At 39.5% G+C, this 15,252-nt stretch overlaps 1 protein-coding gene across 2 annotated transcripts in view; it reads left to right on the top strand.

Annotated features, from left to right (window-relative positions):
* Positions 1–15,252, top strand: part of Capn7 (calpain 7) — a 38,976-nt gene that overhangs the window by 18,674 nt on the left and 5,050 nt on the right. For both annotated transcript variants that reach the window (XM_029554513.1, XM_008849989.3), the window contains exons 10-17: positions 513–659; positions 2,418–2,524; positions 3,594–3,714; positions 9,923–10,067; positions 11,076–11,175; positions 11,839–11,974; positions 12,457–12,532; positions 14,852–14,997. In XM_029554513.1, coding sequence (XP_029410373.1) covers positions 513–659; positions 2,418–2,524; positions 3,594–3,714; positions 9,923–10,067; positions 11,076–11,175; positions 11,839–11,974; positions 12,457–12,532; positions 14,852–14,997 — 978 coding nt within the window. The remainder of the gene's footprint in view (positions 1–512; positions 660–2,417; positions 2,525–3,593; positions 3,715–9,922; positions 10,068–11,075; positions 11,176–11,838; positions 11,975–12,456; positions 12,533–14,851; positions 14,998–15,252) is intronic.

Raw genomic sequence — 15,252 nt, 5'->3', positions numbered from 1 at the left:
ATCCCCTGGGACTGGAGTTACGGACAGTTGTTAGCTGCCATGTAGGTGCTGGGCTTTGAACCCGGGTCTTCTGCAAGAACAACCAGTGTTCTTAACTGCTGAGCCATCTCTCCAGCCCCCATAATCTACTTTTATAACTATAGGATGAATCTTTCTATAGATGTAAACCAAAGTGGCAGGCAATATTGTTATTTTATAGTGAGGCACTTTTGTAATTATTTTAAAGATAATGTACATTCTAGAATCCCTAATAATGTTGATACCTTATATACATATATGTAAATGCTGTGTAACTAGTGGCTTATCTGGAAGTGAGATTAGCTTGTAGCATGAATAAAGAGATCTTAAAAAGATCATTTTATAATAGATGAGATTCTAGAAACATAAAGCTGTTATTATTAATAATAGATATATTATGTCTTTTGTCATTATGAAAGCTTTTTTTTTAATACCTTGAGAAGCCTTTAAGATGGTTTGTTTCACTTAAGGAAGTTAATGTTCTCTTTCTGCAGGTTATAATTGATGACCAGTTACCTGTTGATCATAAAGGAGAATTGCTGTGTTCATATTCCAACAATAAAAGTGAATTATGGGTGTCTCTGATAGAGAAGGCATACATGAAAGTTATGGGAGGATATGATTTCCCAGGGTCCAACTCAGTAAGTAGTAGATAGTATAATCCATACACAGACCTATGATATCTAATATATTTTATTTATTTATCTTTAATTTTATTGAATTTTTGTACATTTTATACATTTTGATCCTATTTAGACCCCCTCCTTTATCTGTACTCTCCCCATGCCCCCTGACCAGATGTCATGCATTCTGTCATATATGTAAGGCCTATTAAGTTTGTGTCCCAAATGTCCCTTTGTGTAAGTTCATTCACTGAAGCCTGGTCAGCCATCTAGTGTTACTGCCTTAAAGAAGACCAACTCTCCCTCACCCGTCAGCGATTGCCAGTAGTGCTCAGGTTGGGGTTTCTTAGCCATTTCCACAGTTCTATGCCATGTTTTTGTCTGGTTTGAGTTTGCATGGTTCTTGTGCATGTTGTCATCATTGCTGTAAGTTCCCAGCCACCTGGTAAATTGTTTCCTTGTGGTCATCAACTGCTCCTGCCTCATAGTCTTTTTTTTTTTTTTGAGACAGAGACTCCCTATAGCTTTAGCTGCCCTGGAGCTCACTAGGTAGAGCAGGCTGCCTCCCAAGTGCTGGGATTAAAGGCATGTGCCACCACACTCAGCCTCCCTAATATATTTTAAACTTGAAAATTTATAGAGTTTGGTGGGAAAAAAAGATATGAACCCTTGAGAAATGCCACCAGTTCCTTTATTATAGGGATACATGTTTTCTTGTGTAAGGATAGCACACTGTGTAGATTTTGTATGCAGGAAAGCCTAACATCTCTGGAATTATATTGAAATACAAGATAGTGTATTTTTTCCAAGCTTGGGATGGGGTAGGGTGTGATATTTCTATCCTTAATTGAACTGTGAGTTCGGTTACAAGGAATTGGTATAGCCTGTAAAGCTGAACTGTGTCAGTGTCTTCATTTACGTGATAGAAACTATTAGATTTAACCCAGAAATTAATCAGATTAACATAACTGTAAATTTCGACAACAGCCAACCCACGGCCTTAGCAATTTTATTTCCCTTTCCTGGCTTCTTTGTCTATAATACAAAATTTATAGTCACTTCTCAGGCTTTGTAGAGATTAAATGAGCCTGGAGGAGGGGGCAGGTGGTGGCATGGCACTTACGAGGCTGAGGCAGGAAGATTGCTGTATGAGGCCAGCCTGGTCTACATAGTGAGTTCTAGACCAGCCAGACTGCATGTGGGTGAAACCAGGTCTCAATACCCCTCCCCAAAACCACCCAGACATAATAAGATTCTGTCTGGGGGAAATTTTTCAATAAATTGTTATATGCAAATCACCCATCATTTGTACTTAGTAAGTTTCCTTGCCTACTGCCAGGCCGCCTCCACTCTTTAGAATCTTACAGTGTTAGGCAATGAATTTAAAGGTCTTAATTAAATGCAATAGAATATTGTTTTCCTTCCTAGCCTACACATTTCATTGTTCTATCCTTCAGCTTTGTAATTGAGTACCTTTCAATTTCTGTCTTAGAGAAAGAAAGCGTGGGATTGTATGTAAAATGTTAGAGCTGTCTGTAAGAGCTCACTAAATGGTAAATGACAGTTATCATCAAAGCAATCTCTTGTGTTTTGAGTTTTGCCATATTTACTAGTAAAAGAATTCTTTTGAATTCAGAGAGAGCAGCAAAGCAACTTTATCTTCTGATTTATACCTATCAAGATCATTATGCCAAATCAATGAGATTTAATAACTACACTAGGGATTTATTTAAGGGCCAAAAAACATTAACAGTTTTAAATGTGTTTATGTTTCAGAATATTGATCTGCATGCACTGACAGGGTGGATACCAGAAAGGATTGCTATGCACTCAGATAGCCAGACTTTCAGTAAGGGTAATTCATTCAGAATGCTTTATCAAAGGTAATTGTGTTTCTGTCTCCTTTTTCTTCTTTCTTTCATTCCCTCCCTCCCTCACTCCCTTCTTCTTCCTCCCTTTTTGTAGTAAGCAAGACTGTTTAAAGGCATCATGGTTTATTTAGAATCGAGACTGTAGAAGCTGTCACTTCTTGGAGTTTTGGTATTTTTTAAATTTAATGTGTATTAGTGTTTTGCTTGCATGTATTTAAATGCACCTGTTCCATGCAATGCCTGTAGAAGCCAGAAGAGGGTGTCGGATCCCTTGGAACTGGAGTTAAGGATGGTTGTTCGCTCCCATGTGAGTGCTGGGAACTAAACCCAGGATCCTCAGTTAAGAGCAGCCAGTGCTCTTAACTGCTGAGCCAGCTCTCCAGCACCCACTTTTTGTTTTGAGATACCTAGGCTGCCCTCCAACTTATGGTCTTCCTGCCTCAGCTTCCTGAGTGGTGGGATTACATTTATAAATCACTGAAATAGTCATTTCTAGTTATCAGGGAAATTATTTTTTACATAGACTTTATGTACTTGCTACAGTCAGCCTTAGTTATCCTCAGTAGTGGGTACAGTTAACCCAAGATTTGGATAATCTAAAGTAACTAAATGTGGATTAAGGACTGTGGAGAATTCATTTGCTCTCACTAAGTCCTTAACAAATTTGAGGGAAGATGGGAAAAGAAGTCTTAAGAATTTAAGCCAAAAGCAGATAGCCCAGATGCGGGGACTGGGAAATCATCTAAACAACAGGTGTGTTAACAGGAGCAGGAAGCCTTTTGATTTGGTAGGGAAGGTGATAACTCTTGGAGACAAGAATTCAGATTTCACACCTTCACCCTTATATGTTAACTGAAAGTTTAGCATTTGCTTTTCTTCACTGATAGGTTTCTGCCTGAGAATTAAATTGTATGGGGGGAAGGTAGAAGAAAAATGATAATTCATCTATTAGGGGAATAGCTTGTTTTTGAATTCAAGTTCATGGAAGTTTTTATGTAAGCCTTCGTCCAAAAGGGAAGAATGTGAGCCAACATTTCAAATGCATTTTCCTTTAATTTCTTGTCTTTTGGGGCCGTTGCAGATTTCACAAGGGAGACGTCCTCATCACTGCGTCAACTGGAACGATGACAGAAGCGGAAGGGGAGAAGTGGGGCCTGGTTCCCACACATGCATATGCGGTCTTGGATATTAGAGAGTTCAAGGTTATGCCTTACAATTTCCTCTTATTTGATCAGACATTACAGTATCCCAAATGATTATCAGACATTGAGTCTGATAAATGAAGGTTTTGGAGTTTTTTGGCCATTCTTCCTATATAAACACCTTGATTTCCTTCTTTGGAAATTAGGAGATGAAAAGGTAGAAGATGAAGTGCCAGTGACAGCACAGGTAGTGATGACAGGGCAGGAACACTCTACACCTCCTTTCCTTTTTTCTCCACGTTGCCACAGTTGAGGTAAATACACAACCCAAAGGTTCCAGGCTGCATGTTGGTGTTTGTATCAATCACAATAGAAAACTGTAGAGAGTAGTAGATAATACTTGTGAAAGGAGGAAAAGTAGAAAGATGGCTAGGAATAAAACATGCCGTGGGTTTGTGTCAGCATGTATTTCTCTTCCTTGAAGTCCGTACATGCTTCAGACCTTTTTTTCAGTGTGTACTTGGGCTAAGATGTTAGAAAGTGTGACTTCATGGGCTTCTCAGGTTATTGCTATTTTTAAATGAAAAATTGATTGGTTTTATGCTCTAGAAAATGTAAAGATTATTAAGTGTAGTTTAATAGAACAGAAAGACACTGATCAGTCAGACAGTACCCATTATTTGTTAATTAAACTGGGTAATTTTTGTTGGTGGTTTTGTTTTGTACGGAGCCTGTGTGCTTGCTCTATAGACCAGGATAGTCTTAAACTCAGCTGCTTGCCTGTCCCTGCCTCCTGAGTGCTAGGATTAAAGGTGTGCACCATCATGGCTGGCAAAACTGGGTGGGGGTTTTTTTTGGTCTTTTGGTTTTTTTGTTTTTTGTTTTTTTTGGTCTTTTTAGGACAGGGTCTCCCTGTCGCCCCAGCTGGCCTGGATTCACTATGGAGACCAGACTGGCCTCAAACTCCCAGAGATCCGCCTGCCTCTGTCTCCCAAGTGCTGAGATTAAAGGTGTGCGCCACCATGCCCAGCTAAAACTGGGTTTTTTTAAGTAGGCACCCTGAAGTAGTTCATTTAACCGCAGGATATAATCCAAGAAATTTATCTGTAGGTGATTTTGTCGTTATGCAAACATCAGAGTGTACTTAGAGAAGTTGAGATAGCAGAGTCTACTACACATCTGGGCAGTATTGTGTGTATCAGTCTGACTGTCTTGCTCCTAGGGCCTCCACAAAGAAAATAGGAGTTTAAGTCAAACACGGAGAAATGATGCAGCAGAACACACAAAATGTGTGAAGCTGTTGCTGGTTCAAGACAGCATGGCTTGGTTTTGTTTGGGTTGGCTTTTTGGTTTTTCTGAGACGAGGTCTCGTTGCATATCCCAGACCGGCCTTCTGCTTCAGCCTCCCAAGTGATGGAATTATAAGTATGTGCCATCATGCCTGCCCTTTTTTTGTGTATTTTTCAGTAGGTATATGTTGTAAAGTAACTATTAAAAAGACAGTGAATATATAAACCAGTGCCATAAGTGCTTGTCATTATCAAGTATGCACTGTACATAATTGTTTGCCACACTCTCTACAGTTGACAGCACAGTAGGTTTGTTTTTACCAGTCTCATAATAAGACAAAAAGATAAATTTTATCTTAAAAAAACAAAAGATAAAATCCCAGCAATCAAGAGATAGAGAATAGGAAGCCTTGTCACTCTGGACCTCTCAAACAACAAAAAGCAAATGCAGAGTACTTAATAACAGCTCTTACTCATAGTATGTTGAGCAGTATTTGTAGTGGGCTAGAATTTAAACAAACACAAAACACCTAGTTCATTTAGGTACAAACACGAGTAGTACATTGCATTATTATATTAGGGTGGCTGTGAATTTTCAGCTCCTCTGTAATCTTATTGGGCTGCTGTTTATGAGGGCATCACAAATGCTTCTGTGTGACACATGATTGCAAAGCAGTAGGAGCCTACCACAACATTTAAAACTGTATGATTTCCCCTGAAGGATGTAGCTCAGTGACATAGCACTTGACTAGCATGCACTAGATCCTAGATTCAAACCCCAGTAAAACTGTATGATCTCAGGGCTTTCTAAATTAGGATTCCAACTCCAATCTCCAGGGTCTCACCATGTAGCACTAGCTGGCCTCAAATTCACAGAGATCCACCTACCTCTGTTTCCCAAGTGCTGAGATTAAAGGCATGCACCACCATGCCTGGCCAGAATTGTGTATTTCTTTAAACGTGAACTAAAGTTGATATTTAAAGCAAATAATACAAAAATTGATGTGAAACTAGGTTAGCTGATTTTTTTTTTTTTTTTTTTTTTTTTTTTTTTTTTTTTTTTTTTGGTCTTTTTGAGACAGGGTCTCCCTGTGGCCCCAGCTGTCCTGGAACTCACTATGTAGACCAGGCTGGCCTTGAACTCACAGAGATCCGCCTGCCTCTGTCTCCTGAGTGCTGGAACTAAAGGTGTGCGCCACCACGCCCAGCCTGGTAATTTTGTTTTAAAATTATAATTTTCTACGTACAGCAAAATATTGCAAATAACAGTTGCTGTTCAGTACTATATCTTCTTGCGTTGTTAGAGTATCTTGTGAGGAAGGTATTAGTGGAATGTGATCGGCAGTGAGATAATGGCAAGTGATCTAAGTTTAGATAATTAAGCAGCCACCTTTCTAGTTACAAATAAGTAGTATTAGCCTCAGAGTACCCATTTCTTGACAGTGATTTTATAAAGATTGAGACTTTCATTAGAGCATCAGTACACAAAATAAACTGTGACCCAGTGACAGGTTTCTTCACCGTGGCAGTGCTCACTGTCACACTGCAGATGTGTAGCTTGAGCAGACATTTATTCTGCAGAATATCCCATTTCCTTTTGTGTACGCGAACTCTACTGTCAGAGTTGATCTTGCCTCAAAGTCTTCATGTATGGTAAAATTGGAGGTGGTAACCAGTATTATTGAGTGCAAATTTGAAGGGTTTCCTGGGCTGATCTTTTTTTATAGTTCCCTCCTGGAGGGAATAGTTCCCCTCCTGGAGGGAATAGTCCTCCCTCCCTAGTCTATTGTGGGGTGTATCTGAATTTCAAGCCCCTTGCCTTTCAGTTTACCTAAGTCTTAAGCATTTCTTAACCTATTGAAGGCTTTCTCCTTTGCTAAAATAGCTGGAATTGGGATGTTGTGCCATAAACCAGATTCTTTTTCGAAAATGCTCTTGTATGTCTCCCTCTAGTTGAGCCCTTTTGAGTTGTTGGCGTACTCCTTATCAGTAAAAATCTGTAATCATATGCCCTTGAATATTCCTGGTACCTGAGATCTGCCTCTGAAAAACTTAGCAGAGATTTCTTCTCTTTTATGTTCCTCTTTTAGAAAGTGCTAGTGTGTTAATAGAAAATAATTGGTAAGTAATTAAAACTCATCCTAAGAGTAGTATAACTAATAAGGCAAACGTGTTTTGAAACTTTTTATTAGTACTCTCTCATACACACACAACATAGGGAAGTATTAAAAAAAAGAGAAAAACCATAATTAAAATTCAGACTTTCTTGTTAGACTCCCAGTGAATCATGTGACCACCCACCCAAGGACCCATTCCACATCAAAAATGTATTACATCCTGAGACAGGATTCAAAGGACCTTTGCAACTATGCTCCGTACATGAACTTGCTAGTATGCCTTTTTAATAAATATGTTTTGAGGGTTTGTTTTGTTTTGCTTTGTTACATTTTGAGACAAGATCTCTCAGTAGCCCCAGCTGGCCTGGAAATTTGCTATGTAGATTAAGCTAGGATCAGTCTCACTGAGGTCCACCTGCCTTACTGAGGTCCACCTGCCTCTGCCTTCTGAGTGCTGTGATAAAAGGCGTGTGCCACCATGCCCATCTCAGTATACCTTTTTTAAATTACTTTTTCTTGTTCTTTCTAAATGTTATAGATAACCACACATGGCATTTGTTTACATACATATTATGGACTAGGATCTGCATACGATGAGAACATGCAGGTTTTTACTTTGTGAGATTGGGTGACCTCACTTAATAAACATTTTGGGTTCATCCATTTTCCTGTGAATTTTTGTTTCATTTTTCTTTAGGGCTGAATAATGTTCTGACAACACCATGTCCACCTAATTCTTGACAAAGGAAGCAAAAGCATACATGGGAAAAAAGATAGCCTATTCAATAAATAGTATTGGCAAAACCAGATATCCACTACAAAAGAATGAAATTAGATTCACAACTTTGACTTTGTACCTTTGAAATAGATCAAAGACCTTAATTTTAAAACCTAAAACTCTGACACTTCTAAGTAAAAACATAGGGAATACTCTTTAGGATATAGGGGTAAACAAGGACTTCCCAAACCGAACATCAGTAGCACAGGAACCAGCCCCAAGTATCAACAGATGGAACCGCATGAAATTAAAGTTTCTGCACAGCAAAGGAAACAAAGAGAAGAGCACACAGACCACAGAAAGGAAGTCTTGACCAGCTATACATCAAACAAGGCACTAATATCTAGAATTTACAAAGAACTGCAGAAATTAAATAGCAAGGAACAAAATTACTAATCAACAAATAAACTAACAAATTGAATAGATGGTTTTCAGAAAAGAAAAATACAAATGGCCAATAACTACTTTTAGAAGTGTTCAGGGGGCTGAAGAGATGGCTCAATGGTTAAGAGCACTTGCTGCTCTTGCAGAGGACCAGAGTTTGGTTCCTAGCCCTTACGTGGTGGTTCACAATAGTCTGTAACTCCAGTTCCAAGGGATACGACACCCTCTTCTGGGCTCTGCTGGCACTGTATTGATATGAACATACACAGTTAAAAATAAAAGTGAAATCTTTAGGCCGGGCATGGTGGCGCACGCCTTTAATCCCAGCACTTGGGAGGCAGAGGCAGGCAGATCTCTGCGAGTTCAAGGCCATCCTGGTCTACATAGTTCCAGGACAGCTGGGGCTACAGGGAACCCTGTCTCAAAAAAACCAAAAAAAAAAAAAAAAAAAAGTGAAATCTTTAAAAAGTGTTCATGGGGCTGGAGAGATGGCTCAGAGGTTAAGGATGGCTGTTCCTTGCAGAAGACCCAGGTTCAAATCCCAGCACCCACATGGCAGCTAACTCCAGTTCCAGGGGATCTGACTGCCTCTTCTGTCCTCCATGGGCATTGCACGACATGGGTGCACGTTCATACATGTAAGCAATACACTCATACACATAAAATAATTTTTTTTAAGTGTTCACTGGACTGGAGAGATGGCTCAGCGGTTAAGAACACTGGTTGTTCTTGCAGAAGACCCGGGTTTGAAACCCAGCACCCACATGGCAGCTAACAACTGTCCTGGGGATCTGACAGCCTCTTCTGTCTTCCACGGGCATTGCACAACATGGGTGCACTTACCTACACATAGGCAATACACGCATACACATAAAAAATAAAAATTTAAAAAGTGTTCATTATAGTTAGACAGGCATGGTGGCACAGGCCTTTAATCCCAGCACTGGGAGTCAGAGGCAAGCGGATCTCTGAGTTCAAGGCCAGCCTGGTCTGCATAGTGAGTTCCAGGACAGCTGGGGCTACAGGGAGACCCTGCTTCAAAAAGACCAAAAAAAAAGTGTTCATTATCCCTAGTCATTAGGGAAATGCAAATGAAAACTACTTTGAGATACTGTAACCTAATCCCAGTCAGAATGGCTTTCATCAAGAAATCTGGCAACAAATGTTGGAGAGGACATGGAGAAAGAACCTTATTCACTGCTGTTGGGACTGCAAATTAGTACAGCCATTTTGGAAATTAGTCTGGAGACTCCTCAAAAAATTAGAAATAGAGCTACCATATGATTAGAAATAGAGCTACCATATGACCTAACTATCTCCTGTGCATATACCCAGAGAACTCCATGCCTTGCCATAGAAATATTTGCACCTCCATGTTTATGGCTGCTCTGTTCACTATCACAAGGAAGTGGAACCAATCTAGTTGTCCATCAACTGATGGGTGGATAATGAAATTTGGTACATATATAAAATGGAATATTATTAAGCTGTATATTACATTATAATGTTCTCTCATTGTTGATTTTTTTTTTTTTGTCTTTTTGAAGCAGAGTCTCCCTGTAGCCCCAGTTGTCCTGGAACTCACTATGTAGACCAGGCTGGCCTTGAACTCACAGAGATCCGCCTGCCTCTGCCTCCCAAGTGCAGGGACTATAGGCGTGCACCACCACTCCCAGCTCTGTTTTGTTTTTTTAATATAGGGCCTGAGATTTATCCAGTTGAAAAACCCTTGGAGCCATTTACGCTGGAAAGGAAGGTATAGTGAAAATGATGTAAAAAACTGGACTCCAGAATTGCAGAAGTATTTGAACTTTGATCCCCGAACAGCTCAGAAAATAGATAATGGTAAATATCCTTTGTAGCGGTAATACCATTTTGAAAGTGGGAGGGGTGTTTGTGTACATGTGTGGATGCCTATGGAGGCCACAGGTCAACATCAGGTGTCTTCCTCTATTGCTCTCCACCTTATGTTTTGAGACGAGGTCTCTCACTGAATCTAGAACTCACTGATGAGCTAGGTTGGCTGACCAGCAAGTCCCGAGAGGCTTTCTGTCTTTGTGTCTCCAGCACTAGCATGCAGACACTGGCATGCTCAGCTTTCTATGGGTACTGGGGATGGAACTCAGACCATCATGCCTGTGCAGCAGACATTGGACTAAGTCATCTCCCTAGCCCCTTTAATATATTTTGGGGGGGTGTCTTTTTGAGACAGGGTCTCCCTGTAGCCCCAGCTGTCCTGGAACTCACTATGTAGACCAGGCTGGCCTTGAACTCACAGAGATCCACCTGCCTCTGCCTCCCGAGTGCTTGGATTAAAGGTGTGCGCCTCCATACCTGGCAATATCATTTTTTTTTTAAATTTGTTTTTGTATGTGTGCCTTTGGAGGACAGAAGAGGTGCTGGATCCCCTGAGACTGGCAGTTATGAACTCCTCAATGTGGGTGCTGGGATCTGAACTCTGGAAGAACAGCCACTGCTCTTAACTGCTTAGCCATCTCTCCAGCCCCACTTTTTTAATATCTTTTTTAAATGAGTATGACTATTTTGCCTACATGTATGAAAGTGTACCTACCACATGTGTGCACTGTCAAAGTGTAGAAGAGGGTGTCAGATCCCCTGTAACTGGAATTACGGACAGTTGTTAGCTGCCATGTGGGTGCTGGGAACTGAACCAGTGTCCTTTGCAAGAATAGCCAGTGGTCTTAACCACTGTGCCATCTCTCCAACCCTTTTAATATCAATTTAATAGCACATTTTTATCAAGATGAGCTATGTTTTAACTGATTTAAGTTATTTACAATCTAAGGTTTTTTTGGTTTTTTTTTTTAATTAACAAAGACATTTCATTTTTAGGAATATTTTGGATTTCCTGGGATGATCTCTGCCAATACTATGATGTGATTTATTTGAGTTGGAATCCAGCCCTTTTTAAAGAATCAACATGCATTCACAGGTAACTTTTTATACCTTTCAGAGTGTGCCTTATAATATTCTCTACTTTTAAAGATTTATTTACTTTGTATTTCTGTGTGTCTGTGTATGAGTTTGTGCACATGAGTGCAGGTGCCCGCAGAGGCCAGAAGAATGTGTTGGATCCCCTGGAACTGGAGTTACAGGTGGTTGTGAGTTACCCAGTGTGGGTGCTGGGAACTGAACCCAGGTCCTCAGGAAGAGCAGTACTTACTTAACCACTGAGCCATCTGTCCAGCCCCTCTTCTCTAATGTTTTAAACTACAATGGTCAGTTTGAAAGGACTGTCAGTCCCTCTTTTTATCATGCCCACAGATGATAGTAGTTTCTTTCTATATTGATTATACCAAAAAAATTTTTAAAGAATAAAGCAAAAAAATTTTTTGATAGCTTAATTGCATTTGAAACACAGTACTTTTAAAAGTTTAGTTATATGAGAAGTTTAACCTATACTGTCTTTATTGACTTTATCTTTCAGATGATAGTAGTTTCTTTCTATATTGATTATACCAAAAAAAATTTAAAGAATAAAACAAAAAAAAATTTTTGATAGATTAATTGCATTTGAAACACAGCACTTTTAGAAGTTTAGTTATATGAGAAATTTAACCTATACTGTCTTCTTTGTTGACTTTATCTTTTTTAGTACTTGGGATGCTAAGCAAGGACCTGTGAAAGATGCCTATAGCCTGGCCAACAACCCCCAGTACAAACTGGAGGTGCAGTGTCCACAAGGGGGCGCTGCAGTTTGGGTTTTGCTTAGTAGACACATAACAGACAAGGTACTGATACCCTTCTCATGACACACCATTCAGATATTCTTTCAAATGCAGTTAGACTTTCAGATCCATGATTTTATCACTAGCCAGTTTCATTTATATATGTGCTCTGAAAATATGTTCTGGGATAAATATTTCCCTTTGAGGAAATTGATAATCATACACTTAAATCTTGTTCAAAGGCAGTCTGAAGAAAAATGGGAAGGAGTTTGCTTTTTAGTGAGGATTTGAGGGCTGATTATATATACTTGAGACCTTAGGAATATGCTGGAGGGCATTTGGAAAAGTTGAATCATTAGTCTTGATTGTAGAAAGGCTAGCTCTAATATTAATAACCTCATAATCTTAGTATTAGTTGTTTATTGAAGTGACTAATTCAGAAAAGCAGTGCTTTTGTGGAACTAAATAAAATAGCTAGAAGAAATGCTTTTCAATAATTTTTTTTAACATTAAACCAACATTGGTTGGATTCTTTATGATTTTAGGATGATTTTGCAAATAATCGAGAATTTATCACAATGGTTGTGTACAAGACTGATGGCAAAAAAGTTTATTACCCAGGTAAGCCCTCTTACCATGAAAATATTGAAATAAACATTTTGTGACTGTTTGAAATGGACAAATTTTATATAGATTACATGTAGAAATTAATTACGCTGATAGACTAATAAAAACCAGCAGGCAGATTGGGTATTTTATATATATTGCTATGTCTGTTTTAATGTGAGAACTCTATTCTTGCACAGTGCCATCAGAATCTTCTAAAATATTTCAGGGGTTTATAAGTCACCTAAAAGGGACTAAGGAAAATGACAATAAAATCAGATGATTTTTGGTTTGTTAAATTTGCAGTATTAAGATATCCAGGTGAAGATGCCAAGTGGGCAGTTGGATTTTGAGTAGGGCTTTGAGATGGGATGAGGACTTGAGGTATACAGATTGAAGAGTCCGGGGATATATAGATAGATAGCACTTGAAGCCAGGACTGTAGAAATCACTTTGGAGAGAATTGTAGATGCAAGGTTGAACACCCAGGACCTGAGTCTTTGGTTCTCCTACATCTTGAGGCTGAGCAAAGGAACTGGCACTGTTATTACTGAAGAACATAATCAGAACACCTGAGGAAATACAGTGAGGTTTGATATAACCCGAGGAAAAGAGTGGACATACCTGGATCCACTGCTGTCCAAGAGGCCAAACAAGGTGAGACCGTTGGACTTAGTGTCCTGTGGTCACTGTGACCTTGACAAGAACAGGCTCAGTCAGGGGGTGGGTCTCAAGATGAGGTCAGAACTGGTTGATGTCTTACTCTGCTCATTCATAGGAAAATAAGCATTCTTCCCTTTTCTACTGTGTTGAGGGCAGGCACTGAGCCTTACCAGACAACAGCTCTCAGTTCTGAAGTTGGCATGGTGAATAATAGGTCCAGTGGTAAATATCAAGTCAAACTAGTAGCTGTTTTTGTATGTTAGTCATTATAAGCCTAAACACAAACATTTTCTGTATATTCCTAGCATGAAAATTTTGTATGTGGTTTTATAATTTCAAATGTAGTTATTACTTCTTTTACTTTTAAAATGAAAGTTTGGGGTTTTTTTAGTGTTTCTTAAACAGTGCTCCTTTTATGTATACTGATTTTCAGGACACTTTTAGGGTTAGTTTTATTTTCATCACAACAGTAGGACAGGTGTTGTTGCTGTCCACTAACAGAAAAGTAAATGGAGACACGGGTTAACAACTTAGCCCGTGACGGGCTGGAGAGGTGGCTTGGTGGTTAAGAGCACTGGCGTCTTCCAGAGGACCTGGGTTTGGTTCCCAGCACCCACATGAGGGCTAACAACCATCATTTAACTCCAGTTCCCTGACACCCTTTTCTGGCATCCACAGGCACTGCAGGCAGATGGAGCACTTTACATACATATGCAGGCAAAACACTCATACACATTAAAACTAAATTCAAATTAAATTTCCTAGCCCATGGAGAGTCCCCCCAAATTAGTGATGAATGAAAGGGAACAAGGTAAAGGATTTCCCTTTATTAAGCTAATCTGAGCCAGGTGTGGTGACATAGACCTTGAGTCCCAGCACCCAGGAAGCAGAGGCAGGCAGATCTCTAAGTCAAAGCCAGCCTGGTCTGCAAAGTGAGTTCAGAGCCAGAGCCAGAGCCAGCTGAGGCTACAGGGAGATGGTCTCAAAAAGATCCAAAAAAAAAAAAACCAAAAATAAAACTAATCTGACCCCACACCAATGTTAATTTAATTCTAAGTAGTAGGGAGTATTATTTGTGTCTTTAAAAAAAAAAACTCATGACTCCTAAGTGTGGATGCAGTATGCAGTGTAATCAGCCAGCCTCTTGCACCTGCACCATGTCTTCCCTGTCATGATGGGCTATGTCCTCTGGAAGTGTAAGCCAAAATAAACCCTTTTTCTTCTTTTTTGGTCTTTTTGAGATAGGGTCTCACTATAGCCCCAGTTAGCCTGGCACTTGCTATATCGACCAGGCTGGGCTTAATCTCACAGAGATTTACCTGCCTCTGCCTCCCAAGTGCTGGGACTAAAGGTATGTGCTACCTTGCCCGGCTAAACCAGTTTTCTTTGGGGAAAAAAAAAAGTCACCTCAAAAGAAGCTAATCTTGGCTTTAAAATTCTCTATTAGGAAAAATGAAACTTGGGACAAAGCATATAGCAACCATTATTTTCCCTCAGCTCACTTTCACTTGTTAGAGACTGTTTAAAGTTTGAAATTGTAATTCACTAATGTTATACTTTAAGACTGAGTGATTAAGGGGTTGCCTATTCATTTATTTTTTTCTACTACCAATCATAAAATTTCAAAAACTCAAGGACAAATCTTTTCTATAAACCTGCTTCTTTCTGCAGCTGACCCACCTCCATATATCGATGGAATTCGAATAAACAGCCCTCATTACTTGACTAAGATAAAGCTGATGACACCAGGGACCCACACCTTTACCTTAGTGGTTTCTCAGTATGAAAAACAGAACACAATTCATTACACAGTTCGGGTAAGTAAGACATCACCTATATAGTGACAAAGCATAGTAATACAGTGTCTGTGATGTGCTCTGCCTTATTTGTGGTACCATCTGAAACTAAAGGGTCTGGGGAGATGGCTCAGTGGGTAAAATGCTTGTCCACACCTTTACCTTAGTGGTTTCTCAGTATGAAAAACAGAACACAATTCATTACACAGTTCGGGTAAGTAAGACATCACCTATATAGTGACAAAGCATAGTAATACAGTGTCTGTGATGTGCTCT

The sequence above is a fragment of the Nannospalax galili genome, unplaced genomic scaffold (assembly GCF_000622305.1).
Source record: "Nannospalax galili isolate Female #2095 unplaced genomic scaffold, S.galili_v1.0 scaffold364, whole genome shotgun sequence".
Taxonomy (NCBI): Eukaryota; Metazoa; Chordata; class Mammalia; order Rodentia; family Spalacidae; genus Nannospalax; species Nannospalax galili.
The sequence above is the reverse complement of the archived record's forward strand: the minus strand, read 5'-3'. Positions and strand labels throughout refer to the sequence as shown.